This window comes from Malaya genurostris, chromosome 3 (assembly GCF_030247185.1).
Source record: "Malaya genurostris strain Urasoe2022 chromosome 3, Malgen_1.1, whole genome shotgun sequence".
In the NCBI taxonomy this organism is placed as follows: Eukaryota; Metazoa; Arthropoda; class Insecta; order Diptera; family Culicidae; genus Malaya; species Malaya genurostris.
This window is the reverse complement of record NC_080572.1, coordinates 91,524,770-91,550,641: the sequence shown is the minus strand read 5'-3', so window position 1 is coordinate 91,550,641 and position 25,872 is coordinate 91,524,770. Positions and strand designations below refer to the sequence as shown.

The window sequence follows — 25,872 nt, the reverse complement described above, 5'->3', positions numbered from 1 at the left end:
TGCTAAAATGAACGATCTCAAGCATCTATACAATAGTAGATTAGTTTTGTTAGTTTCATACATGTATACCGTTATAGTTTTGCATTTCATTTGTAGCTTCATATGTAATTATTTTTAGCTGTCAATTTGAGACGGATTATTAATAAAAGGATAAAAACAGGAATTTGTTTGAATTAAGTTTAAATTTTAGGTGGAAATATCTCCAAGATCCAGAGAAATTACAACTTTTATCACTCGAAGAGGTCTTTACCGATATACCCGCTTGATGTTCGGGATCAACTGTGCTCCCGAGCTGTTTCAGAAGATTATGGAACAAATCTTGAGTGGGTGCGAAGGTTGCGTAAACTTCATAGATGATATAATTGTACACGGACGTGATCAGCAGGAACATGATATTCGTTTGGAGAAAATTCATCGAAAACTACAAGAGTCAAACGTTAAGCTGAACGATAGTAAATGTGTATATGGAGTAACTCAGCTAAAATTTTTGGGTCATATCCTTTCTGCTAGCGGGATCAGACCTGATACAGATAAACTTGAGTCAATTCGTAATTTTCGAGCGCCATGTTCTAAAGAAGAAACTCGAAGTTTTCTGGGCTTAGTCAACTATGTAGGAAAATTTATTCCAAACTTAGCCACTTTAACGGATCCTCTTCGGCAGCTGACTAAACAACAAAACAAGTTCACTTGGAACAGCGATCATCAAGTCGCTTTCGATAACTTGAAAAGGTATATGACGAATCCGGTAACATTAGGTTACTTTGACGACGATGATCAAACTCAATTAATCGCTGATGCCAGTCCAGTTGGCCTAGGGGCAGTCCTCATTCAAATTAACGATCGGGGTCCAAGAATAATTTCATATGCGAGTCGAAGTTTGACGGATGTCGAAAGACGATATGCTCAAATCGAGCGAGAGGCTTTAGCATTGGTATGGGCGGTTGAGCGGTTCCATTTTTATTTGTACGGTCGTTCGTTCGAATTAATCACAGACCATAAACCACTGGAAACTATATTTAGTCCACGATCAAAACCCTGTGCCAGGATCGAAAGATGGATGGTGCGGTTATTGGCATATAAAGGAAAAGTTATTTATCGACCGGGAAAAACTAACATAGCTGACCCGTTATCACGATTAGCAGTTACTTCTAACGAGGTTAGCAAGGCTTTTGAAGAGTACACGGAACATTACGTGAATTGGGTAGCTGCAAATGCTGCCCCAGTTGCTTTGAAAATGGGGGAGATTGAGCAAGAATCTGAGGCAGACGGCCAAATCGAATCCGTCAGAAATGCATTACAGCAAGGCACATGGAGTGAAAATGCAGCTGCCTTCAAACTATTTGAGCCCGAACTATGCTTCGCTGGAAAAATATTGTTGCGCGGAACCCGTATAGTTATGCCTCAGAGTCTAAGGATGCGAACACTCGACTTGGCACATGAAGGTCATCCGGGTATGACGTTGATGAAACAGCGACTCAGAGCTAAGGTGTGGTGGCCAAAACTAGATGCACACGTTGAGAAATACAATAAAAATTGTCGAGGTTGTACGTTAATAGCAGCGCCCGCAGCACCTGAGCCAATGAAACGAAGAGATCTACCATCTGGGCCTTGGCAGCACTTAGCAGTCGACTACCTTGGTCCACTTCCAACGGGCCACTATTTATTTGTAGTGGTTGACTACTTCAGCCGTTATATAGAAGTTGAGATCATGAAAAAAATTGACTCCGGTGAAACAATAAAACGATTGGCTTCAATTTTCGCTCGATTTGGTATACCAATTTCCGTCACAGCCGACAATGGGCCACAATTCACTAGTGATGAATTTCAAGATTATTGTATGTCGAATAACATCAAATTGATAAACACTACTCCGTATTGGCCCCAGCAAAACGGTGAAGTGGAACGGCAAAACCGATCAATTTTGAAAAGGCTTTCTATCAGTCAGGCTACAAACACGAACTGGGAAAGTGAATTAAATAGGTACTTATTGATGTATCGATCTTCACCACACTCGACAACGGGAAAAACACCTTCTGAAATGCTATTCGGTTATAATATCCGTGACAAATTGCCTTCCATACATCAACCAATGGAAGTCGATGAAGAGATAGTTGATAAAGATAAAACGAAAAAGGATAAAGGAAAAATGTATGCTGATCAACGGCGGAATGCCAGACTAAACACCATAACCGAGGGAGATGAGGTGCTGCTAAAACAGATGACCAAGAAAAACAAACTAACGCCGAATTTCAGTCCAGAGGTCTTCAAAGTGATCAAAAGAACAGGTGGAGACGTACTGGTTGCTTCAGAAGAGTCGGGAGTAAAATATCGCAGACATGTGTCGCATTTACAGCGCATAAACAAGGATAACGAAAACTTTAGCTCTGATTTGGATACAAGCAATCTAGCATCATCCTCGAGAATATCTTGTAGCAATGAAGATAACGCTCCGAGATCTACGCCGGTCTTAGAGCCTAGAACTAAAAGGGCGGCAAGACAACCAGTATATTTGCAGGACTATGTATCTGACGTTTAAGCCGAAAGAAAAAGAAAAAAATAAAAAGAGAAAAGTAATGTAGTGTAATAACACAGCAATATAATCGTACCGCTTAAGGTTCAGGTATTGGTGTTGGTTGACGAGTAATAAAAAAGGCAGAAGTGTTATAGACAGCAACCGGGAACGACGTGTTTAATTCGCTTCTACGATACTACATATATGGCAGCCCCTCCGCCAGCAAAATTTGCCGCATAGCTCATATCTCATATCCCTACATATCATGAAATACGTCGTCAAATAAATCGAATACGGCCATGACTCGTTCCAGGTCAAAAGTTAATCAATTTCTATTTTACATAGGGCCAATTTGATCGTATGTTCAACAAATCGCTCAAATCTCTTCAAGCCATCAGACCATATTTGTCCTACTTTATTGGCTTTCGAACGCAAAACTCAAAACTACTTAGCGCCTTATATGTTTTAATTTAAAAACCATGAAAACGATGGCATTAGCAAACTATCGCATAGAGCAACATATGATTCGTGTACCAATAACGGAATTAATTACTAACATGGTAATATTTGTTGAAACACCCCTACGGAATGAGTACAACTTTTGCATACGTAAATCTTTTGCATGAAAAGTAATCCTGAACAATAAACTACATTCAGATGTTTATGCTAGATGAGGTGATGTAATCAATTTTTGTAATCGAAATTAAATTCCGGGTCATTAATTTAAGTGCAAAATGCTTTATAAAATCAACATTATCAATCTGTAGGACATTATAAAGTAAAAACAATTTGTTTTTCTGGATTTGCACACTTGTTAGATGAAAATTTATGACAAATAAATTTATGACAAAGAATTCATACCAAATAAGTAATCAGTTATATGATTGAACCCCTTGGTGAGCGAGAGGAAATTTTGGTTGATTTTTCAAAAGGCCGTAAGAGTAAGTCATAGTTTCTCTTTATTTATTTCCTCTTCTATTAATTACCAAACGCATTTGAACGTTTATCACTTAACTCTTCGTGTAAAATGATACCCGAAACCTTCGACTTTCAAACAGAATTGTAAAATCCAAGAAAAACGTTATGATGACGTCACAATAATCGAAAAAGAAAGTGAACAAAGAGGAACTGTCGCTTGCTCTTACGTCCATTTGAAAAATCAACCGAGAAATATCGAAGTTTTTTTGTCATCAAAACAAGTGAAAATAATTTCTGTTTTAATAAAACTAGCAAAAATTATTGAGAGTGCATCATTTAGCACATTAATAGTTAAAGGTAACTTCATCAACATAAAATATATGCAGTCTTGTGATAATGGTGATTACGTTCAGTTCAAATATTCAATAGATATTTTCTGTGTTCAGATAATGGCTTCGGCCTCCAGCAGTAGTGCTAAAAATCTGTTCAGCGATTCTAAAAGACGACTAGCAGAACGAGTGGCTGTGAATGTGAACAACGCCTCTTCGGTTGCTCGACAAATCGTTCGTGGATCAAAATCCAATGAAATACTTATGCAAGCGGCGAAAAATTTCGCTTACCATGAGAGCTCAGTAGACAACAGCATTCAGAATTTGAAGAAAATGGATATCATTTTTCAGCATATGAACTATCAATACGAAGCGATTCAGCAGGCAGCGGAAAAGCTTGAGTATGTGGAAGAGCAAGTGAACGCCATGGAAAGATGATACGGAAAGATGCAACGGACCGGCGAGCAGCCCCTGCATTATTACTGATGAAAATAATCAAACTGCTGCGCGCTCTGGTGACAAGCTGCTGCTTTGTCTTAGTTGTCAGTGCGGAGAGTAAACTGTCAAAAAATTCCGCCAAAAGAAATTATGTTTACATTCCATTTGGTGGAGATCGCTTGCGTGGAATCTAAAATAATAAGTTAAAAGTTACTGAATAAACCGATAATTTACGTTACTTGATAAGAAATGTTGTTTGTGCTTTCCTGTGAAATTTAAATCTTTAGTGACAACTCTTAGAAGGCGATGAGAAAACAGGTCACTTTTGATCAAAATAAGGGTAACTCTTTGAAAGGTACGGTTTCCGTAACTACACCACAAAATGAAACTGTTAGGATCACGCGATCCAAGTATGTGCCAACACCGAAGATGACTGGACGGAAGAAAGCTCTTTTCTATAGCGGAGAACAAACGCCAAGGGGGAGATCAAAATCACTGGAAGAAGATTCAGACTTGGGACCAATGAGTCCTCTAAAATTTAGCAACAGTCCGAAGAAACCTTCCGCCAAGGGTATCAAATAGTATTACTTCGTTAACAAAGTGTAATCTAGCTTCAATTTGAATTTCAGCACTAAACATCACAACTTTTCGTAACATCTTGGGAAATGCTTCACCAGAAAGTGATCGATCGCTTTCGCCAGATTATGAACGCCGATTCTCTCATTCGGAGCGTTATGAAATATTGCCAGTCTCTTATGGTAAGGAAAATCTCATGTCGGACGAAGAAACTCGTTTATCGTTTCCAAGTGGAACTCCTCGTGTTCGAACACCAGCTCAAAGTGCATTATTAGATGAAACAAATTCGAACAGTTTATCGATTTTAATGAGCTCTGATTTAAACATTGCTGAAAAACGACCACATCTATTAAAAACACCCGGTTTATCCGAGGCGAACTTTCAGAAAGAACCAAAAATAACATTTCGAAAGTTTAGTCTACATGAAAATACTTTAACGCCTAGCACTAAACCGGAAACACGCACGCTTGGTGAACCGTCTGAGAGCAAAGCACGAACTTCCCTCTCATTCAACGACCTGCGGCCTATTTCTACGAAATCCTTCTACTCTTCCGCTAATGTTCAGCTTGCTGCCCATAGACATGTTCCAAGGACAAACCAATCTTTGCCATGCAAAATGAATGCTAAAATACCTAGACAACGATCTTCATCGTATCAACAAAAGCGTGCCAAAACTCGTAGTAGTTCTGTTCGATTGGGGAGCTTCAACAAAGGAGTATTTCATAAGATTAAGAAACCAACAATAAAGAAAAGTAGCATTAAAAAAATGTCCACAAGTCAGGTGATTGAGTCTACTTCTTCTATGTTAAAAGTATCGCTGGAAAATACCGGAGAAAGTAAATCTGCTCCATCGACGCCTCAAGAATCAAAATTGTTTCATCAGTTGGATCGTATCAGACATATTTCCAAAGACAAGAAAAAATCCGTCGAACAGGTTCGCCAATTGTCCAAATCAATGACGGATCTGTCCAGTATATCAGTATTTAGCAACGATGCGGGATCGGATCGAAGCGATGAGGACCAAGACGATGATGAACAAACTCAACAATACGATAGTGACGATGCCAAATCGGAAGGAGGTATTCGTAAATTTTTTAAGGCCAACTCACGAAGACGTGTTAGGCGAGAATATAAAATTGTCAACAATGTGTCTGCGACGGTGCGAAAGGGAGGAAAGATTTCACTTAAACAGAATAAAGAAAAGAAACGGAAGTATCAGTCTCTGTTTGACGAAGGTTATATTGCATTCTTTGTTAGTATTTTTGGAATGATTGTTTATTATTTTTCTACAGAATTTGACTTTGAATCCGAACAACTGGAGGTAGACGATATTATCAGTAAACTCAATCAGTCGCAAGTGGAAAACATTCAGCCGACTATCGATCATAAGCGTGAATTTGAAAAGAAGCCAATCATTCAGCCATCAATCAATACAGTGACACAGGTAGAAGTTATCGATGCTCCGCAAAGTGATATCAGCAATGATGAGCCAATTCCGATGCAATCGAACATAATTTTTGTCGATAGATTTTCTCCACTTATTGGAACTTCGGATGGAAGCACCTCTTTAGAAGAGGAGAACATCAATCGAATCTCTCACCACGAATCACCCGCGACTCAGATTCCAGCGCTAGGTTCAGAAGTAGACAAAAAATCGAATGGTAATAATGATGTACTGAAAATTCACACACGGTAAACATTGTTGCGTTTTCAGATCAACTGCACGAATCGCAACTACCAGGGCGTGGTAATCAAAAGCTGTTTCCCATATTTGACAAGAATCATCAAGCGATAGCTTCTGAGTTCGCTCCAGAAACTATTACAAACCTTTTCGATCCTCAACGAAAACGTCAGAAACGGTTCTTGAATAGCTGGAAACCGATCGGTTCCAACCAATATCAAATCGATGCCGGACAGAAGGACTATGGTGCCCAGCAGTGTCGAGAATGTGGTTTGGTGTACAGCGTTCACGAGCCAGAGGAAGAATTGATCCACGAAAACTTTCACAACTCACAACACGTGCTTCGATTCGGTGGCTGGATCAACGAACCCATTATTGCTCACGTTCCCGAATGGGATGTTTCCGGTAGAATTCTGGCCATTACGATCGCCGAAGGCAAAATGAAGCTGCAAAAAGTGAATGATGTACTGGCCGTTGTTGATCGAGAGCTAGGTTATATCGAACCTTGTCAACTTTTCATGGGTTCGGTAGTATATATGGCCGTGGCTCGCTCGTTGGTGCTGGGAGTTTGTGTGGCTCAACCCCTTCAGCAAGCGAATCGATTACTTTCCATCGAAGGTATTTACGGTTCCATTGATTGTTGTACAATGGAAACTTTTCCGGCAAAGTAAGCTTTCTAGTAAAAACATAAAAAATCTTCAAATCTATATACATTGTCATTTGCAGATGTGGAATCTCACGAATATGGGTATCGCCAAACTTTCGTGGCTACGGAATTGCTCGGACACTGCTTACTGTGATGAAGTCTCACTTTATTTTCGGTTATCCCTTGAGCTACGATGAAATTGCGTTTAGCGCTCCGACCGAGGCTGGCAAACGGTTAGCGGAAAGCGTTACGGGACGAAAGGATTTTCTCATCTACATGTAATGTTGCACGTTGTCTTTAGCGTTTGTGTATGTAGGATCACTATATTTTCTACTCTGTTACTATTGTTTTGTTACTTAAAACTCTCAGCTTTACTGACTCTAACCATGACGATAGTCTAATTTCAATCTGAATATAAAATGAATAAAGATTCTGTTTACTGTTTAATTCCTGTCGCAAGACATACATTGATAAACGAATGTAGAATAAAAAAAAACTCGTCTTAAAGATCATATATTTTTGCAATGCTTTTCAGTAATTCACCACTTCAAACGACAATCAATTTATTTCTTTGCAGCCCTCATCTTCAGCTTAGCTAATGCTTCTTCCCGAGCCTTTACCAATTTTGCGCGCTTTTTGGCCAACTTGTCCGATTTTCTGTAGAACTTGAGATATTTGTCATATTCCTAAAAGTCATAACATTGAATCGTGTAGGATGTTTACATTGTCAAATTAATTTCACCTTGTCAGTAATCGGGTATTCAGGAGGTTGCTTTTGCAGGAAGTAGTTCAGTAGTTCGTTGGATGTCACCGGTTCCCGTTCGAGTCTGAAAAAAATAACAAAATATAATTAATTAATTCGATCGAAACAGCCGATGTAAGTCCTTGGTATTCACCCCGATTCTGTATTTCGTTCGAATCGGATTGTTTCGATCGAATACGAAATTTTGCATTCTGTAGCTCGATCGAGTTCGGATTTGCATATAAAAGCATCACTCGATCGAATTACAGAATGCAAATTTTAACATTCGTTCGACAAAAACCGATTCGATCGAAATACAGAATAGGGGTGAATGTCAGTAGGATCGTAGTACAAGCTACGAAATTGTTTCGACCCGTGTTTGAAACCATTTTCGAACCAAGTTTTAACGCAATGAAACTGAAAATCAAGTCAGTTTGCTAACCCAACACAGTTACATGAAATTTTTTTCCTAATGACCTTGGTTAGTTTCATTTTTCTCAAGCGAAAACAACAGAAGTCTAATGCCAGAGTGAGTGCGATTGGCGGAGCGATTAAATGCGAAATACTCTTAGCGCAGCATGTTTACTCTGACATGTTTGCTATCCTAAAATGTCACAAGCTCGCACCTGTTGTCGCTTTATAAACTGCGCTCACCCTGGCTGTAGTTGCATAAATGTTAATAGCGGCCCTTACACGAGTCATTAAAAATGTCATTACTAAAAAATAATATCATTTTAATGAACGTGTAATGGTGAAGTAATGACGAGATTTCTATCAAATTTGAAATACATCATTACTTAGTCATCATTAAAAATGACAAAAATAATGCTCGTGTAAGGGCCGCTAATAAGTTTTCCTGTCCATTCATACAATCTAGGATAATAGAGGTATTTTTGCACTCTAATATATTTTGGCTCGGCGCTCATTGTCAATATTGTCAAAAAACTGTTCACTATGGTAAGCTATGTGCAAAACTGAACAAGAAGACATATGCACCAAAGGACAGCAGCGCTCCCTCCACACCAACCCCAGAAAACTCCAGTACATCGGAAACAACGAAACCAGTTGTACCCTATGTAGGACAACATACACTCAGAAAAATATTATAATAACCACAACCTGTTCATCACGGTCATTTCTTTTTTTTTTTTTTTTTGTTTGTGTTGTCTTATCGACAGGCTAAGACCATAGTTGATCCATCTCGCCGGTGGTTTGTGTTCAATGATAGGTTGTGCATTTTCGCGTTGGCTATGTTATATAGTTATTTTTGCTTCATTTATAAAATTGGTTATTTGTTTTAAGCTTTCCTCGCATTTGACTTGGAGTATGTGTTCTAATGGCTTTATGTTTTCCAGAACGTCATATTTGCTTCTAATGGTGTTGTAATTCGGACAGTAGTAGAGTAAGTGTTTTATATCTTCTACCTCTCCGCATACGGTACATAGTTCGTTAGTTTCAATTCCCCATTGTGCTTTTCTCTCTTTTGTAAGGCAGTGGCCGCTTCTTATCCGACTTAGCAGTTTTACTTGCATGGGATTTAGTAACAAGCCTTTAGACCACAAGGTTTTTCCAGGTGTTTGGCAAAATGTGAAATGCCATTTACCTCTTTCTTTAGATTCCGTTCTGTATTTCTAATCCCATTCGTTCCAAATTTCGTTTCGACTTACCAGTATTGCCTCATTCATCGCAATGCCATTGAAAAAGGACTGTCTGCCGCGATTTCGCTCGACCGCTGCGCTATCTGCAATTTCATTCCCTGCAATTCTCTGGTGACTTGGAATCCATTGGATTTTGACACACGATCTATGCAAATCCTGAAGCATTTTGAAGATTTCCCAAACAATATAATTATCACGTAAAGCTTCTTCTTTGCTCAAAGTTTCGCACGCACTTTTTGAATCGGTCAAAATGACAGTTTTCCGGTATCCTTTCCGCTTTCCCATTTCTATCGCATGCTGTACTGCCAGTAGTTCTGCATTTGTTATAGTAAAGTTTCCATTTATTTTTTCTGTCAGTATTTCTTCGTCTGTTGAATCGTAAACAGCGAAAGCTGCCCCTGAGGGATTCTTGGAAGCGTCTGTAAATATTTTGTTGTATCCTTTGTAATCTGTATCCATCTTTTCCTGGAACAGTTTGTTCCACATTGCGCTGCATACATTATCTTTTTTGTGTTTAGTTTCTCCCAGTTCAGCATTTACCATTGTTCTGACATCGATCATTCCAAAATATTGCCTTCTTCTTCGCCAATGTATATTCCTATCCGAGGGGTGAACTTGATACAACAGATCCGCATGTTTTTCGGCAATCTCTGTGAAATACGATCCGTTTGGAATCTCTCTCGAGAGTGTTGTGCATATGAATTTCTGGTTCGGGTTCTTAAAGTATAAACTCCTGATAACTTTCTTTTTGGTGATTTCTTCGATCCTCTGATTCATCGGAAGCTGACCGGTTTCAGCTAACAAAACATTCACCGGTGTGCTACGCAAAAATCCCACCGCAAATCTTAGGTATGCGTTCTGCAATACTTGTAATTTTTTTTGATTCGATGGTGCTGCATTTCCAAAAATCGAGGCACCATACTCCATTCTGCTTCTGACTAACGCATTCCCCACTTTGATTAATGTTTCGGGGTTTGCTTTACCCGTTTTCCGTCCTAAGAGCTTGAGTAGGGCTAGTTTCTTCCCGGCAGACTCACAGATGGACTCGATGTGCTTGCGATTAGAGATGTCGTAATATCGATCGATTAATCGAATAATCGAGTAAAGGCACAGTTAATCGAATGAAATTTAATCGATTGAATTCTTTCAGATAATCGCAGTAATCGAATAATTTCCTACGATTATTGGTTCGATTAGTATTGCGAATTTCAGCTTAGCATAGAATGCGACGGAATCGTCGCAGAATTGCGAAATAATGAGCGTCAGAATCACAGATACCAAGTTGCAGATTTTATGTGAATTTGATGAATTTTCTTTTTTAGCAAACTATGCAGTTTTGCAGACTTTTTAGAGGTTTTCGAAGTTTTTTCAGACAGTAATCTTACCACCAGTGAAAATTACAATACAATAAAATGAAAGAAATGACTCCAGTTTCACTTATGTTCATTATAATCTTCTCAATTGTATTCCTCAAATTTGGTTTCGTTTCATTTTGTCAATGAGTTGAGAAGTTTCAATGTTATCAAAAACTGCACAAAATTCTGTTGATTTTGTCGTGAATACGACTTACTTTACTATGGGGTGCCTTTTCAATATTTACCCTCTGAGAGAGTGATAAGTTTTTGATCGTGAATATCTCTTGTTGTATCTAACGAATCAACATAATTTTTGCTACATGCCATCGGAAATATAATCACAATTTTATGATAAAATTTTCAGTTGTGTGGCATAATGTTTGGTATAAACGAGTATCAAAGAGGATAATTCATAAGGCGCGTTTGCCTTTCTCGTATTTTGAAAGCTCATAGCTCAGTGATCTATGGAAGGATTTATATAATCTAACTACCAATAGAATCGAAATTTTTCAACTTAAACGTGTATAGCAAAAGCATTGAAGTATTTCAATAGTACACTATTGAAAAACCTATCTCATTAGACCCATGTCAACACCAGCCAATCAGAACGCGTTCTGAGGAAGAGAACAAAATATCTGCTGCTGTACAACAAATCGTTCTAAAAAAAGGTTCCAAAAAGTTGTGAATATCGTAGTGAGTTCCTCAATTTGGTCCTTCTGAATGCTAGAAACGAATCCCTACAGCATATTGATAGTTTCTTTCAATGAAATGCAAATCCGAAATGAAATAATCGACATTAAAATTCTGTATTCGGCTATTTTTATAGCCGTGAGCACCGCCAACGAAATCACATAAAAAAAACCTCTCAGCAAAAATTGGATCAGTTTGGATTCTATCGCCACTGCGAGCAGATGTATTGTATGTCGTTTGCAAAGCTAGTTTCGCTTTCGACAAGAGCGATTACGTCACAGCTGCCAGTCATTAGCATTGGAAAAAAACAACGGTGGAGAGCATTACACAATATCAGCCGTTCTAATGGCTCTAAAAGTTTTCTAAAGAACTATTAGGATTTGTTTTTCGCAAATCGAAGGTAATTATCCTCAGTTTAGTGCAAATCAAGAACAATTTGGTTAGATTTGTGCACTTTTCGCTGTGTGAAATTCACAGTAATCGAGATCAAGTAAAGCCTTCTTTGTTTTTGCGAAAAATTTGAAAAAGGGGAATACTTGCATAATTCATACAATTGATATTCGGAAGTGTTAAGGAACATGTCAGTTGTTCTCGTATTCACGACATCCAGTTATGTCGCTGACATTACCCACCCGCCTTTTTTTTATTCTAATAGATAATCTCTGGTTCATCAAAAATATTTACACTGCTTTTCTATCAAAAATATTGACATTTCTTTATTTATATTACTAATCGCACAATATTTTTAATAAAATTAAACCAAAATTGTTTTGAATCTTTTACCTATAAATCGTCTGCTTAAAAATTTTAAACCTGAGATAATTCAAGTTTCCTGAATTGACATTCTGAAAGCTTTAGTTCCATGCTCTCACATTCACCTTTTCGAAGGCTATGATTTGTCACATAAACCTTTGCGTTACTATGATTTCAACAGTATTTTACTATTCAAACGATGAGAATAGTAAATTAGGTTTGCTACATAGGATATCATTCGCAACAAACAAACAAATGTATATTGTTTCGCGTGATTTTTTGTTTTTCTTAGTTTGTTCTTGTTTGAAAGAGACATATTTTGATTAAAAGCTATTATACACATATTTACTAGTTTATATTACTAGTTTTTGAGTTTATATACCTCAAATTGATTTATTGATTTCTAGTAATCTTAGTGTGCGAGGACCGAGAGCTTAATTAAGTAATTTAAACTTCATTCAGAAAAAACAGTATAATGAAAACGATGAAACGGTTAGTTGCTCATCAAACATCAAATCAATAGATTCAAACTCGAATGTTATTACTTCATGGTGGCTCCAAACAAATTGTGATTATTACAAAAATATGTCGTGTTTGTTTTAAAGTCACTAAGCACCCTGCCACTTACTTGAAGATCTGTTATGTACTGGCTGAGTGTATATCATAACAGTAATCGAAGAAGAAAATTTTTTTTGGTTGTTAAAAATATGCTCTATTTTGAATAATTCGCCTGCATTTCTTCAAAGAAAATTTTGCCATGTGACTTAATGGTGTTTATAAAAACGAGACCAATATTTGATTCAAATTAGAATATCTATTCATTCTAATTACTAGACATTTGTTTAATTTTTGTGCGTGAAATAAGTAAGTTGTTTCGAAAACAATCTGTCACCACTTGAAACAACAAATCGACTTAAACAAAATTGACAATCGAACGTAGAACTAATTTCACCTGACCCGCCATCTATGTTTCATTATTTGAACCTTTCTTAAGATTGATTTTTTCTTATATAATTTCAATTATTTTGTAGAATTCTAGAACTTGTTATAAGAACTGTTTATTTTAAAATGTAAGAAAATTTATTTTCTTTCGTTTCGTGTAATCATTTTTGTTTTTATAAGATGATATGTTGATCAATATCGAGATCCGGAATTAGTTCTTAGTAAAAAACTATTCCTCATCATAATATCGCATATTCGCTTAGGTTTGCGCATCTGTGCGGTCTTTCAAGTAATATTTTATAATGTACGCAACGAATAAAATCATTCCAAGTTATCAACATAACCTTTTCTCGCATGCTAAGATCAGATCTGAAAATATGCCTGGTTTAAAACAGAATCTTGGGTGCTGCTACAATAACATAGGTAGAAATTGATTTTTCTCACACTAAAATTAACTTTTCGCTTGAAAAAATGACGTTGTATGTAAGTTATAAAGGATTTTACAAGTGAAAATTCGGTTTTCCCTTGTATTTTGACAGCTAATATTGCAATCGTTATCCTCGCACACGTACGCATCTAGCAGTGAAACACAACGTTAGATCGCCCATCAAATTTAGTCATGCTTAATCGCAAGCTAATCGATTAATCGAGTAATTCTGTACGATTAATCAAGCAAATCGATTAGTTTGAAAAGTTGTATTCGATTATTTACTAATCGAGTATTTCAAAAAACGCGACATCCCTACTTGCGATGTCTGAGACTTCTATCCAAAATAAAGCCTAAATATCGATGTGTGTTTACTGTTTCCAGATTTTGCCCTTTCACACGCACACGGATGTGGTCGATACGTTTGTTTGTGAATGGAATGACTGCTGACTTTGTTGCGTTTATTTTTAGGTTTAGACTATCCAAACGTCGCGATAGTTTTTCCAAAAAGGCGTTTAAGTTGACTGATGCTTCTTCTATCGTTTTACCTTTCGCGATAACCGCGAAGTCGTCCGCAAATTGTACTAATTCACAATTTCCATCTGAGAGCTCATGCAGGTCTGCTGTGTACAAATTAAATAGTACTGGAGATAAGGGGCACCCCTGTGGTAGGCCCTCGCTTACCTCCTGCTGTACGGTTCCTTCTTTCGTGGTTAGGACCATAAGTTGACTTTTCAAGTACTCGTAGAGCCAAGATGTAATTTTTTGTGGGATCACTTTTTTCGCGAGAATTTCCAATAGCGTGTTCGTGTCCACCGAGTCGTACGCCATTTTCAGATCTAAAAAGGCCACTGCACATTCCATTCCGTTTTCCTTCTCTTCTTGGACTGTGTTCACTAAATAATTGATACAAGTTGTCGCAGACATATTTTTCCTAAAACCGAAGGACAGTTTGGGAAATAGATCTTTCATTTCGGCTATTTCAGTGATCCTATTTTTAATAGCGGCGTTTATAAGTTTAAGTTCCACATTTATCAAGGCAATTGGTCTTCGGGAATTGGGTTGATCTGGACTTACATTTTTCTTTGGGATTGGTCTGACTTCTGTAACGCGCTACCTATCCGGGATTTTTTCGGTAACAAATACTCGACTGAGCATTTCACAGATCTTTTCTTGCATGTCCGGTGCCAGCTGCTTCAATATACTATAGGAAATTTTGCTTTCTCCTGGAACAGAGCTGTTTTTTCTGGTTTTGAGAACTTTTAGCAGCTCCTCATCCGTTAAGGCCATTTCGTATCCTTCCAATTCTTGTTCCGTGGAACCGTATGGCCTACGCGTTTTTTTTAGCTTGTCCTTGAAATAATACATCATGAACTGAGATCCTTCTTCCAGCGACAGATCGGTTTTTCTTAGGCCATCTTCAGCCAGTGAAGTGTCAATCCCCTTGACTATATTCCACAGATGCCTAGTCGGTGTTGCCTCATCTATTTTCTCCGATAGATCTAGTACATATTTTCTTTTCGCCTTCCGAACTTCTGTTTTGAACTCTGCCCTAGCTTTTTGGAGGTTTATGTAGTTCGTCTGGGTCTTGCAGATGTTGTACGTCCGTAGTACGGCTCGTTTTTTGTTGTACAATTTTCCGATTTTTTCAGACCACCATATCTTCAGGAAGTTTACTTTTTTGTTCTTAACTACAAACGATGATTCCTTAACAACTTCATCAAAAATCTGCACCATTTCTTCTGGTGAATAGATATACTGTGGTCTCATCTCGTTTAATTTTGCTACTATCTTGTCTTTGTTTACTCTCGTGTAGTCTTTTTGGACCGTCGGTATAGCTGTAGCGATTTCAATCCAAATGCACAGATGTGCACCGCCAAAATCTTCTTCTCGTACCTTCCATATCGCACTACAGGCTAGGCCTGTGGTTGCTAACGTCAGATCAATTGCTGATTCGTTAGCCTGTGGCATTCCAATCATTGTTTTTGATCCATCATTCAGTAGCATAAGGTTTGAGTTCTCTATAAGTCCGTTTATTATTTTGCCCCTTGCGCATTCTGGAAAAGTTGGGCTCCATGACCGGTGATGGGCATTCAAGTCACCTCCGATAATTGTTTCACCAATTAGACTGTCTAAGTACCTGTATAGGTCCTGCAGTGATTTCCTAGTTACCGTTACATTTATTGCCGGTGGTAGGTAAACTGAAAGAAAATTTATTGCGTTGAACTGCAATCCTGTACAATCGTTGATTTGTATTCCCACTGCCTCCAGGGGACCCAAATCTGGTAAAATTAGTTCTTTATACGATATCTCCGTTTTTATAAGTATTCCGACGCCGCCGTACCCTTCATCTCTTCTCTTACTTATGAGTTTGTAGTTCTTCAGTACGAATGTTTCATTTTTTCTCAACCAGATTTCCTGGAGTAGCGCTACAGTGATGTCGTTTTTCATTAAATTGGTGAAAAGCTCTTCCCGTTTCTCGGTAGGTCGCAGGCTTTGGATATTGTTTTGTAATATACGAAAAGTGTTTTTATCCATTTTTGTTTGAGCTCTCTATTCTATAGTCGTTGGGTTGTTCTTGCTCAGTGTTTATGATCCTGTTAAGCTCAGAGAGTGTGTCAATCAATATAATATCCAAGTCTGCTTCTGATATCGGTGTTTGAATTTTTGCTTGAAGTTTATCACGGAGCTCTATAACTGGTAGTATCCAGGGTTGTGCTCTGAAATAGTTTAGAACTTCTTTTCTTAGATGTTCGAGTAAACGCTCTAAGTCTGTTGCCCTTTGCGAGTTTTGCGGGAATTGTCGGTTTCTCTCTTTCGTTTTATCATCTGGTTTGTTCCCTCCGGTTTGCTCTAGCTCCCTAGAGTTTCCGGTTTTGTCTGCTTTTTTCCAGTGTCGATTTCCGGTGTTTATCACGGGTCGAGGGCTTTTTGGAATGGATCCTTTCGAGAGATCGGGATATTCCTCTTCTTCTGTCAACAATTCGAAACGGTTTTGTGTTTCAAATAAATTCCTTTCTGCTTCCACGTATGTAATTCTATCTGTTGCCATCAATTTTAGTATCTGGTTTCTTTTTTCCCTATGTGGGCACGTTCTGCTTGCCGCTTCGTGCTGATTGCCACAGTTTGCACATCGAGTTGCTTTTTCGCATCTCTCTCCACCATGTTCCTCGCCGCAGTTTTTACATTTCGGTTTCGATCTGCACACAGTTTTAGTATGCCCGAATTTCCAGCATGCATTGCACTGTTTAACCGGGAAAATATAAAGCTGTGGCCTGAAAGCGCATCCAAAAATTTTTATTACTCTTGGCACTTCTTTTCCTTGCACCGTTACTTTTAAATTGTTTGTTTTCATGAGGTTTTCCTGTCCGCCCTTTTTCATTATCCGCTCAACTTTGATCACCAGTACCTCTGCAGCCGTGTTTTTCTGTAACTCTTCGTCGTCAAAATCCAACGGTACATTTGGAACGAAACAAACGGTTTCTTTGTGGGAAGATGGCAAAAACACTTTTAAGTTTTTCGGCTTCAGATCTGTTTTCTGTAAAATTTCGAAATCGTTCCCATTTTCTAGGTCCAACTTGAAACGGGATTTTCCGATTTTGGTTATCTCTTTATATTTTTTAAAGCCCAAAGTGTACAGTAGTTTTCCTAGTTCTAGCGGATGTTTTGGTGATTCTCGCTCATAATCCAAGGGCTCGATGTATGCTACGTCTGATATAATTTTTTTGTCTTTTTTTGATGTGTTTCCTTCCTTTTGATTTGGTTTCGTCTGGCTAGTGGATCTTGGAATTTGGGACCGCGTGATTCGCGGTACTTTGTATTTTTCCACTTTTTTCATTTCCGTTTTGTTTGAATTTCTCTATCTGAATTTATTACCTTTTCGTAGATATCCGTTTAAGCTAGCCGCATAGCAAGATGGCTGCTGAGATTTTTTTTTCCACTTTCTTTTTTAGCGTCCGCTTTGTAGAGGCATCGCTTATTTTCCAATTTATTATTTCACGCTATTTATCACTTTCAAATTTCTCTCTCTCTTTTAAATGTACTCGATTTTCGCCGATGTAATAAACGATTTCAGTCCACAAATGTGGCCCATTATTTTCTAGCTAACGAAACAACACTTTCTGCTTGTCAATTCTAGAAACATTGACAGTGAATAATTCCCAGAGAACCTTTCAAAGCAGTAGCGGAAAGTAGTTCAATGCATTTTTCAATTTCAAACTGTAACAATGAAAGTACAGGTGAAAGATGAATCAAAATAAACTGTCCACGTATCCGACCGTCTGCGATATTATTTTGTCAAAAGCACAGTACCAAACAAAACTTCAAAATGCACAACAATTTAATCCAAAAGATGCATGGTCATTTCAACTATGCACTCAAATAAAAGTAACGACCAGTGTTGGTGATTGCCGAAAATTTGACAGAAGCTGCTATATTGCTATCTATATTGTATACAACATTTTCAATCCGGTAGAAGATGCTATAAGAACTCGAGTCTCTCAATACATGAACCGCGAGAGAATTTTTCTACATTTCTTCGCTCCACTTCAAACTCTGAGTATTTCACGGCCCATGAAAAAATATACAGTCTGATAATGATCGTTGCTGTGTGGAATTTCCCAAGAGAGGATCGCAAGTTAACAATTATCGCAGAAAATCTAATCGATGGTTCATCTTGATGTTTCTCATACTAGGTTGCAATATTTCAAAACCCTTGTGTGGAGCATTCACATACATTTTCATAGACACAACTTATACAAAGGTTATATGCACATAGTTAGAATAAGCGGCAATAGTAACATGATTCTATCGCAATTATCCTCTGCCCATACAGAATCGGATCGCGAAACGAGAATAAGCGACCGTTTGTTGCTTCAGAGAGGATCTCCACAGCAGCGTGCTAACCTTTGATTCTCAGAAATGTCATCGAGAGAAATTCACTCTCGCACTGGTGTCTATTCTATGTTAAATGAGCCATGCCGGGTGTTTGTTGTTGCGATGTTTTCCATTTCTCTCTTTGATGGCACTGATTGAATCGTGTGAAGAGTGAAGATTGAACGTTCTTTGATACGATAAAAGCCATCCTTTTGGTAACGACCAATGACTATGACATCAAATTACTTACCATCTGTATTGTAGTAAACACTAGAACAAAAAATCTACTACTTGACTATACTATTTGTCTTTATGACTTTTCTGGCGTGGTAATTTTGACAATCATTAAAATAAGAACAAAAAAGTCCCAATGACAATTATAAGTAAGGTGAAATTGAGCTTTCGGTCATAATAAAGTTGAGACGTGATATAGTTATGACTACCATGTGAGTAAGTTCTTCTTCAGAATATAATTATGTTACCATGAATAAACATACAGTTGGGTAGAGATTGTCAAGTTTGAAAGTCCTATACATTTTGTTCATATGAACATAATTTATGTAGAAAGAACATCGTCGTATGGTGTTTTTCTGCCGACTACACTGAAAGAAATTACTGGCCACAAACTGAATGGTTGAAAGAATTCAAAATGTAGATGATTTTCGTATCAAAATTTGTCATCATAACAGCCATATATGATATATTACTCATATTGTAATGTGTATGATGCTCATACATATACCCGAACGCCGTAAACCGAATGAATTTAATTTACACCGATCGTTGGTGAAAAAAAAATATATTCAATGAGTATGAATAAGAAATTTTTAAAATGCCTAAAAAGGTTTCACATTTTTCAAAATTAATGAATTGATATGTAAGTGTTCTTAACAAAGGTTGATCAGATTTGATGAAACAATGTTGACAATTATTGTCCCACACATTAAAATATATACATATTTTGAACCGATCAGCACTATCACCCGATTCATCAGGTAGGCTGTTGCTTCTAACCTCTTGCAATTTCGATAGTTTTTTCGAGTTTTGATTTTCTTCGCGAAGTTGGTCGTATTTTTGCTGTGATAGAAAGGTTTATAATAATCGAATGATCCAAATCTATGAAAATCCACTTACACTGATTGCACCTGGAATTACCAAGTGAGCTATGTCTCCATGAAATAAGTTTCAAACTGAAAAACATGTCCCAACATTGGTCGTATTATTCATCGATAAACTTCTAATGGCTGGTATGCGGCCCATAATAATTGTTTGTCTAAAGTTGAAATTGTTCTATAATTACATGTACTCTAAGTCTACTACAGACTCTCACTTCAATGAATACTCACCAAAGTACTCTGACCCAAGGTTTGCCAATATTTCAATCTAGCACCATTCTTAATCACTGATCAATCAATATCATATCACCACCACAATACGTGTCGAAAAAAACTTTAAACTCACAACTCCGGTTAAAATAAACGCTTTTGTTTACATTCTGTCATTGGTTTTTCTTATAAGTTATTCAATGTTTGGTATGATTATAGATGACATACTTACAATTATTGAATAGTCAAGCTCATCTGAAGTTATCATGCAACATACGGAAAAAATATTGAGTAGTTGTGGAAAGAAAATGTTGATCGATGAAAGACAGATGTCACTTAAAGTTAGTGACACTTTCATCAGACATCGGCCCTTATTCTGTTCATCCTGGTGATTTTTGTCACTTCATTCGACTGTCAGAATCGTGTGACTCAGGCGACTCGACTTATCTCACCTCACTCGTCTCGCAGAATAAGGACCATCGTATCAGTCAATTCGATAAGGTTCTACCCTATTCTGAGTAAAACACCATTTTGTGCCACTGAGTAGCTGCAACCCACATTATAGAAATGACGGAATGAGCAATTAATTCTTACTCAATTGCATGATTTTCCAGTGCTCGATCGGTTCATTTTATGAATGTGTTAGTGTAAAAGTTAGGCGACTTAAACCATTTCACTACACTCCAGCTAGAGGAATGGATGATTCTGATTAAGGTAGGCCGTTTTGTTGATTTCCTGCGAATTTTAACGGTTTATCCAGGAATTATAAGGCTGTGAACAATTTTGCGGTTAATTTCAACTTTTGGTTAAAATCTGACACTTGAGTGGTTATATTGTGTCGAGTAGTAAAAATTTAACTAAAACTGCGGCCCATTTCAAAATTTGACGGACGGAAAGTTATTTGGGTTTATTTTCCACTGGCAAAATTTTCAACTAAAGAATTAATACTACAATTTTCATTACAAGATTTTTTTCAGTGTCGGAAAATAACCATCGATCTGTCAAAAATAACCATGCTCTTGAGCAGTGCTATTCTTGGAAACACCACGAGTGTCAGATTTCAACCAAATGTTAAAATTAACCACGAAATGGTTCACAGCCTAAGAAGAATTGATTATTTACTAGTTCTGTGTATCCGAAAAAGTTGAAGATTTAAATTTACATATTCAGTTATATGTTCTCAATTGAAAACAATCTGAAATTCAGTACGGAAAGTGCAAAATCTGGAAAGAAGAAGAAGAAGACGAATTGACAATTCAGTATCTCCTCACTCAATTCCGACAAATTTCCGAATCAACCGGTTGTAGGCGACATTCATTCAGAATTGGTTGTTGCACTGGAATTGAAATTGATTCGGGACTCATTATGATTTCCACATGGAATTCCGAATGAAAATTTCTCGTCCATTCGGAATTGATTCGGAAAAAAATAAAACTCATGTACCGAAATATCGGTCATTTCTATAGATTACCGAAATTTCTCGTCAAAAATATTACCGAACAAAGGAATTAAATCTTAGTGTGTACGGTATATGTAATGAGAGACATCTAAATTATAACAAAATTATTAACATTCGCTTGACCTACTTTGAAGCGAAATCATAAATAAAATGGATATGGTAACAGTAGTTACATAGATAAACAAATGATAAAACCGTGACTAAATACATAAATGGAATGTTCGATACAATTTACCTCATCCGTCTTCTGATTCCCAACACTTGATTAACACAATCAAATATTTGCTTTGGAGAGTAGCCTTTCGTAACCAGAGACAACGAAGAAACATCGAAGTCTTTACTAACGCTAGTCTTCTTATTCAAAGCATGTTTCCACAGTAATTGAGCTGTACCGTAATCAGTTCTGGGTATCATCAGAAACTTTTCGAAACACTTTTTAAACTTTTTGATTTTAGTAGTCCACGGTTGGTTAGACGTTCCAACCAGTAAAATTTTTTCTTCTTTTTTAACTTGTTTCACCAGCTTTTTGAACAAGAATTGACCGAGTTTCGTTGGTTCCATTGATTTTTCATCTGGCGGAATTTTTTTGTAAAACACTTTATGTGCCTGATCGATGTGTATTACGGTCGGTTGTAGAATTCGCGCCAATTTCAACACAATATGTATGAGCATCGGAAACTGCGCCTTAGGAATAGGTGCGACCGTCGAAGGGCTTAAATCAAATAAAACTGCATCCATTTCGCTACAAATTGCTTCCACTAGCATAGTCTTCCCATATCCAGATGGTCCTATCAAACAGAATGACTTTGGCTTTGGTAACGTCAGAGGTCCTAGTCCGAATAACCATGAAAAGATTATATCTCTAACTTCTCCCATTGCGGCGGGAGGATCCTGTTCTAAGAAGTTACGTCTTTCGAATGCCGCATAATTGTAGTCTCCTATATAGTCATTAATGTTTCGTTTTTTGTAGGTCCTAATGATGTCCATTTCTGCCAGCTCATCGTATAGCGAGTCTATTGTTCTATCAGCCGTCAAATCAACGAGTTGCTTCTTCGATTTACTTTTTCCTTTACCTTTCCTTTTCCTTTGTTTTTTAGGTTTAGGCTGTTTGTACTTTTTCTTGGTGTCTTTACAAAGCGCCTTTTGAAGTAACTCTCGTTCTCCTCGCAACACTTCGTCGACTAGTGGACGCAACTCCTGATGCACTTCGGCAAATTTGTCTAACGTAATCCACTCCATGATCGGCAATTCTGCTTTATTCTCTAACTCATCCACAAAGTACCAGTCCTTCTCATAGCGAGCTAACGTTTCATCCAGAGTTACTAAAATATGAAGAATTGATTTTAGAACTTCATTATTTTACCGATAATGCGAATCGTGACTAACACAAAGCATTGGTAGCAAATTCTGGTTTTTTGAAATCGTAAGTCTTTCCCTCTTCTTTCTCTCGTTCCTTCTCTTCGCGTTTTAATTCCTTCAATCTTTCTTTTGCTTCTTTCTTTTTTTCCTTTTCCTTTTCTTTTGCTTTCTTTTTAGCTTCAGCCTCTTTCTTCTTTTGTTCGGATGTTTTCTTCTTTTCCAGAGCTATTTTTCGTTGCGCTTCCATATACTCGTCAGGTGTCAGCGTTTCACCTCTAATCACTAGAAGCGTCCCACCTTCCCAAGCCTCCGGGTAACGATCAAAAGCATGTGCAAAATCGTAAAAGTCTCGAAACCAAGCTCGAATATGATCAGATATATCCTCCATAATCCATGGCGCACGTTGTTGTAAAATCCTTGCCTTTTCATCCTCTATCGCTCGAATAAACGATTCGTCAAATTCTAGTTTACGTTTTCTTCTATCTAATTTAGCTTGCTCGATGCGTTGGTCCAAATCTGGACCACTCTTCATTTCATCAATCATTCCAAGAAAAAGAGATTTGTTGTAGCGTTCTCTCATAAGGCGCTTTTTCTCTTTGTATCGTTTCCAGTATTGTTGAATTTTCCTAGCAGCTCGATTCTGCAACATCTGTTCTATAAGTTCTTCGGTATTATCTTCTTCTATTAGTTCTTCGATTGTAACATCTTCTTCAACCCTTTCTATTGCATCTTTTTTGTTTACTTCCTCTGGAATCTCTTCAATCCAACCAGGTGGTCTGTAATACGGAAAATCCACAACATTTTTCCTCTTCAGTTGGTAATCCCATGTGAATACGGTTCTTTTTACCGGAATCAACATGATCTGGTCAGGACGGTGGTAAAATTCGTAATGAAAGTCTAGAATTGGGTCATGTCTTGGTTTGGGATAGAATAGTTTTGGATGAATTTTGAAATTCAACAGAAGTATTCTGGCTCGACGAGCTTTTTCATGAGCTAGAATTAGGTTCAGAGCAGCAACTCGCTTCTCTTTGGCCCGATCTCGTCGAATAAATGGACGTCTTGGATCTGGAGGCGGTTCGTCTGGTTCGCTTTCCGAACTCGACCATTCATCACTACTGGAGCTACTAGTCACTGGATTTAAATTCCGAACAGATATTAACGATTGGAATTCTTCTGCTCTGTCAAGCGGGAAGTAACATGGGCGGACGATTTGTACATCTTCGGGAATCAAATGCAGCTCTCGTAGGGCTCCGTCTATATACGTGAACTCACTTAGTTCCATCTGTTTGATTTTTTGCTGCAATTCCAAAAGCCGTCGATTTGCCGATTCAGTTAGAATTTTAATAACTTGCCGTTTCTGGACTTGCAGCGTGCGATCGTAGCATTGATCCAACATTCGACAAAGATGCACATATCGACAATACAACTCAGATAGAGATTCGTGAACGATTTGGGTACTTTTGGTAGGCTTGAAACGTTGAATGAGTTGTTCGTGAAGCAAAACATCCTTCAGTTCTGCTTTGGTGGCAAGCCAAAATTTGGCAACCGTTTCTCCCGCCATCGTGTGTAAATCTTTCGACGAATATAAATTCGCTTGCTATGATTTAAGAGAAAAGAATATGCAAGACGATATGTTTTATGTGCCAATAAAAATGAAGCTTTGAATGAAGATGACGTAATTGACAAACATAATAAAAGTTACATAACTGAATTGTCTATATCTGACAATAACTGGTTTTAGTAGTAAGAGTTGATTGATGTGGGTTCATCTCTATTCTACTAAATTCTAACTCGGAACCTTTTGTTAAAACAGATTTCGCATTCGCAAGTGCATATGACAATTCGGGCGTGTTAAGCTTCCTCATATAAGATGGCTATGCAATTAGGAGGGCCGAGTTCCGAATATCATTCCAATCAGTTCTCAAAATGTCTGTAGACTGTATGTATGTGTTTGTTTATGTGAAAAAAATATGCACCCACTTTTCTTCGAATTCGCAGAACCAATTTTCACAAATTGAGACATAAGTGAAAGTCCTTTTTGCACCATAGAATTCCATCAAATTTCATATGAACCTATACAGTGAATAAGGTGCAAAATCTTGTACAGAATATGCATTGATTTTTTTTCGAGATGACTAAACTATTTTCATAAACTTAGGTTTAAATGAAAGGTAACTATGCCACAGAGAAAAGCATGCTTTTTATGCGAATTTTCAAAGTTATGCGATTTTTTATGCGAATTTTCGAAGTCATGCGGTTTTTTATGTGAATTTTCAAAGTTATGCGGTTTTTATGCGAATTTTAAAAGTTATGCGGTATCCCCCGCAAAAAAACTTGAATGTATATGAAAGCCCGAACCAAATTTGCCAATGTTCCAGATTTATCTAGCATATGCCTGATTTTGCACATTTTTGCAGACATTTCAACAAATCAGTTCTTTTGCCAGATTTTGTAGATTTCAACTGATTTTCAAATGTTCTGCGTATGAAAAAAAAACAGATTACTCAGTTCTATTTGAAAAAAGTCGAGATTAATGGTTAAAACCGTCGTACACATTGCATCTGTGTGCATTAAAGAGACGTCAAATGGCTCAATCAGCCGTTATCCTGGAAACCTGTTTTAATCCACCTAGTGGTGTAATGATGCCTTTCTCATATCTCACATATTCTCATATGTGGTAAATGTTTGGTATTCTTCAAAAGGCTTGTCCATAAACCAGTATAACCTATAGAGTGAAAAAGTACTCAGGTCGGTTAGGTCGGATCTCGGAGGAAACGAAAAGAGGTACTTCCGAAACCGTAATCTGGGAACCGGTATAATCGAAGTTGGTTCGAGAAAAGTGACTGGAATCCATTTTTGAGTCTGTGGCTACAACCTTCGGTCGTTCATAAAAACCCAAGAACGAGGAATGCTAAAGTAATATTTGGCCGTCAACTGACAATGACTACCGATTGGAATGGTTTTGAGGCATTTTTAGAAATTATTTTACTTATTAATTCCGGTGCTTTCGGAATCAGAAAACGAAAACCAGCATAGCCGGAATCGAGTTATTTGGTTGTCTATTGACAATGACTACCGATTGGAATAGTTTCGAGGCAAGTTAAGATTTTCTTTAAGTGTTTTGTTTTGCCGCTTCAAGTATACATGTAATAATTGTAGATATAGCAAGCAAATAAACAATTCATGG

At 37.5% G+C, this 25,872-nt stretch overlaps 4 protein-coding genes across 7 annotated transcripts; 3 read left to right on the top strand and 1 right to left on the bottom strand.

Moving 5' to 3' along the window:
- Positions 1-265: 265 nt before the first annotated feature.
- On the top strand, positions 266-2,536 carry LOC131433874 (uncharacterized protein K02A2.6-like). The gene has a single exon (XM_058600482.1). The coding sequence runs from the start codon at positions 266-268 to the stop codon at positions 2,534-2,536; it is 2,271 nt and encodes a 756-aa protein (XP_058456465.1).
- Positions 2,537-3,470: 934 nt separating this feature from the next.
- LOC131435584 (BLOC-1-related complex subunit 7) lies at positions 3,471-4,447 on the top strand. 3 transcript variants are annotated; one of them, XM_058603629.1, is made up of 2 exons: positions 3,471-3,787; positions 3,860-4,447. In XM_058603629.1, exon 2 carries the CDS (start codon positions 3,880-3,882, stop codon positions 4,195-4,197), a length of 318 nt encoding a protein of 105 aa, XP_058459612.1. In that variant the 5' UTR covers positions 3,471-3,787; positions 3,860-3,879; the 3' UTR covers positions 4,198-4,447. The 3 variants fall into 3 exon arrangements, with proteins under 3 accessions (XP_058459612.1, XP_058459611.1, XP_058459610.1); XM_058603628.1 differs by having other exon boundaries at positions 3,844-4,447; XM_058603627.1 differs by having other exon boundaries at positions 3,476-3,787; positions 3,877-4,447.
- Positions 4,448-4,503: 56 nt separating this feature from the next.
- On the top strand, positions 4,504-7,536 carry LOC131435583 (N-acetyltransferase eco). Its single transcript, XM_058603626.1, has 5 exons — positions 4,504-4,768; positions 4,827-6,008; positions 6,066-6,434; positions 6,488-7,121; positions 7,181-7,536. Exons 1-5 carry the CDS (start codon positions 4,504-4,506, stop codon positions 7,380-7,382), a joined length of 2,652 nt encoding a protein of 883 aa, XP_058459609.1. The 3' UTR covers positions 7,383-7,536.
- LOC131435582 (dynein regulatory complex protein 11) lies at positions 7,434-24,306 on the bottom strand. Of its 2 annotated transcripts, XM_058603625.1 has the most exons (5): positions 22,713-24,306; positions 21,562-22,648; positions 7,843-7,927; positions 7,644-7,786; positions 7,434-7,550 (listed from the first exon to the last, which is right to left on the bottom strand). In XM_058603625.1, exons 1-4 carry the CDS (start codon positions 24,244-24,246, stop codon positions 7,664-7,666), a joined length of 2,829 nt encoding a protein of 942 aa, XP_058459608.1. In that variant the 5' UTR covers positions 24,247-24,306; the 3' UTR covers positions 7,434-7,550; positions 7,644-7,663. The 2 variants fall into 2 exon arrangements, with proteins under 2 accessions (XP_058459608.1, XP_058459607.1); XM_058603624.1 differs by lacking the exon at positions 7,434-7,550 and having other exon boundaries at positions 7,588-7,786; positions 22,713-24,303.
- Positions 24,307-25,872: the final 1,566 nt, after the last annotated feature.

Bases quoted from the DNA above. Each gene is read 5' to 3' on its own strand.
- LOC131435584 (XM_058603629.1), top strand. From the start codon at position 3,880: ATGGCTTCGGCCTCCAGCAGTAGTGCTAAAAATCTGTTCAGCGATTCT.
- LOC131435583 (XM_058603626.1), top strand. From the start codon at position 4,504: ATGAGAAAACAGGTCACTTTTGATCAAAATAAGGGTAACTCTTTGAAA. The intron at 6,009-6,065 runs GTTATATTGCAT...ATTTTTCTACAG, and splicing joins TCAGTCTCTGTTTGACGAAG to AATTTGACTTTGAATCCGAA. The intron at 6,435-6,487 runs GTAATAATGATG...TTGCGTTTTCAG, and splicing joins AGTAGACAAAAAATCGAATG to ATCAACTGCACGAATCGCAA.
- LOC131433874 (XM_058600482.1), top strand. From the start codon at position 266: ATGTTCGGGATCAACTGTGCTCCCGAGCTGTTTCAGAAGATTATGGAA.
- LOC131435582 (XM_058603625.1), bottom strand. From the start codon at position 24,246: ATGGCGGGAGAAACGGTTGCCAAATTTTGGCTTGCCACCAAAGCAGAA. The intron at 22,649-22,712 runs GTTAGTCACGAT...TTCATATTTTAG, and splicing joins ATTTGCTACCAATGCTTTGT to TAACTCTGGATGAAACGTTA. The intron at 7,928-21,561 runs GTAAATTGTATC...TATTTTTTTCAG, and splicing joins GGAATCAGAAGACGGATGAG to ACTCGAACGGGAACCGGTGA.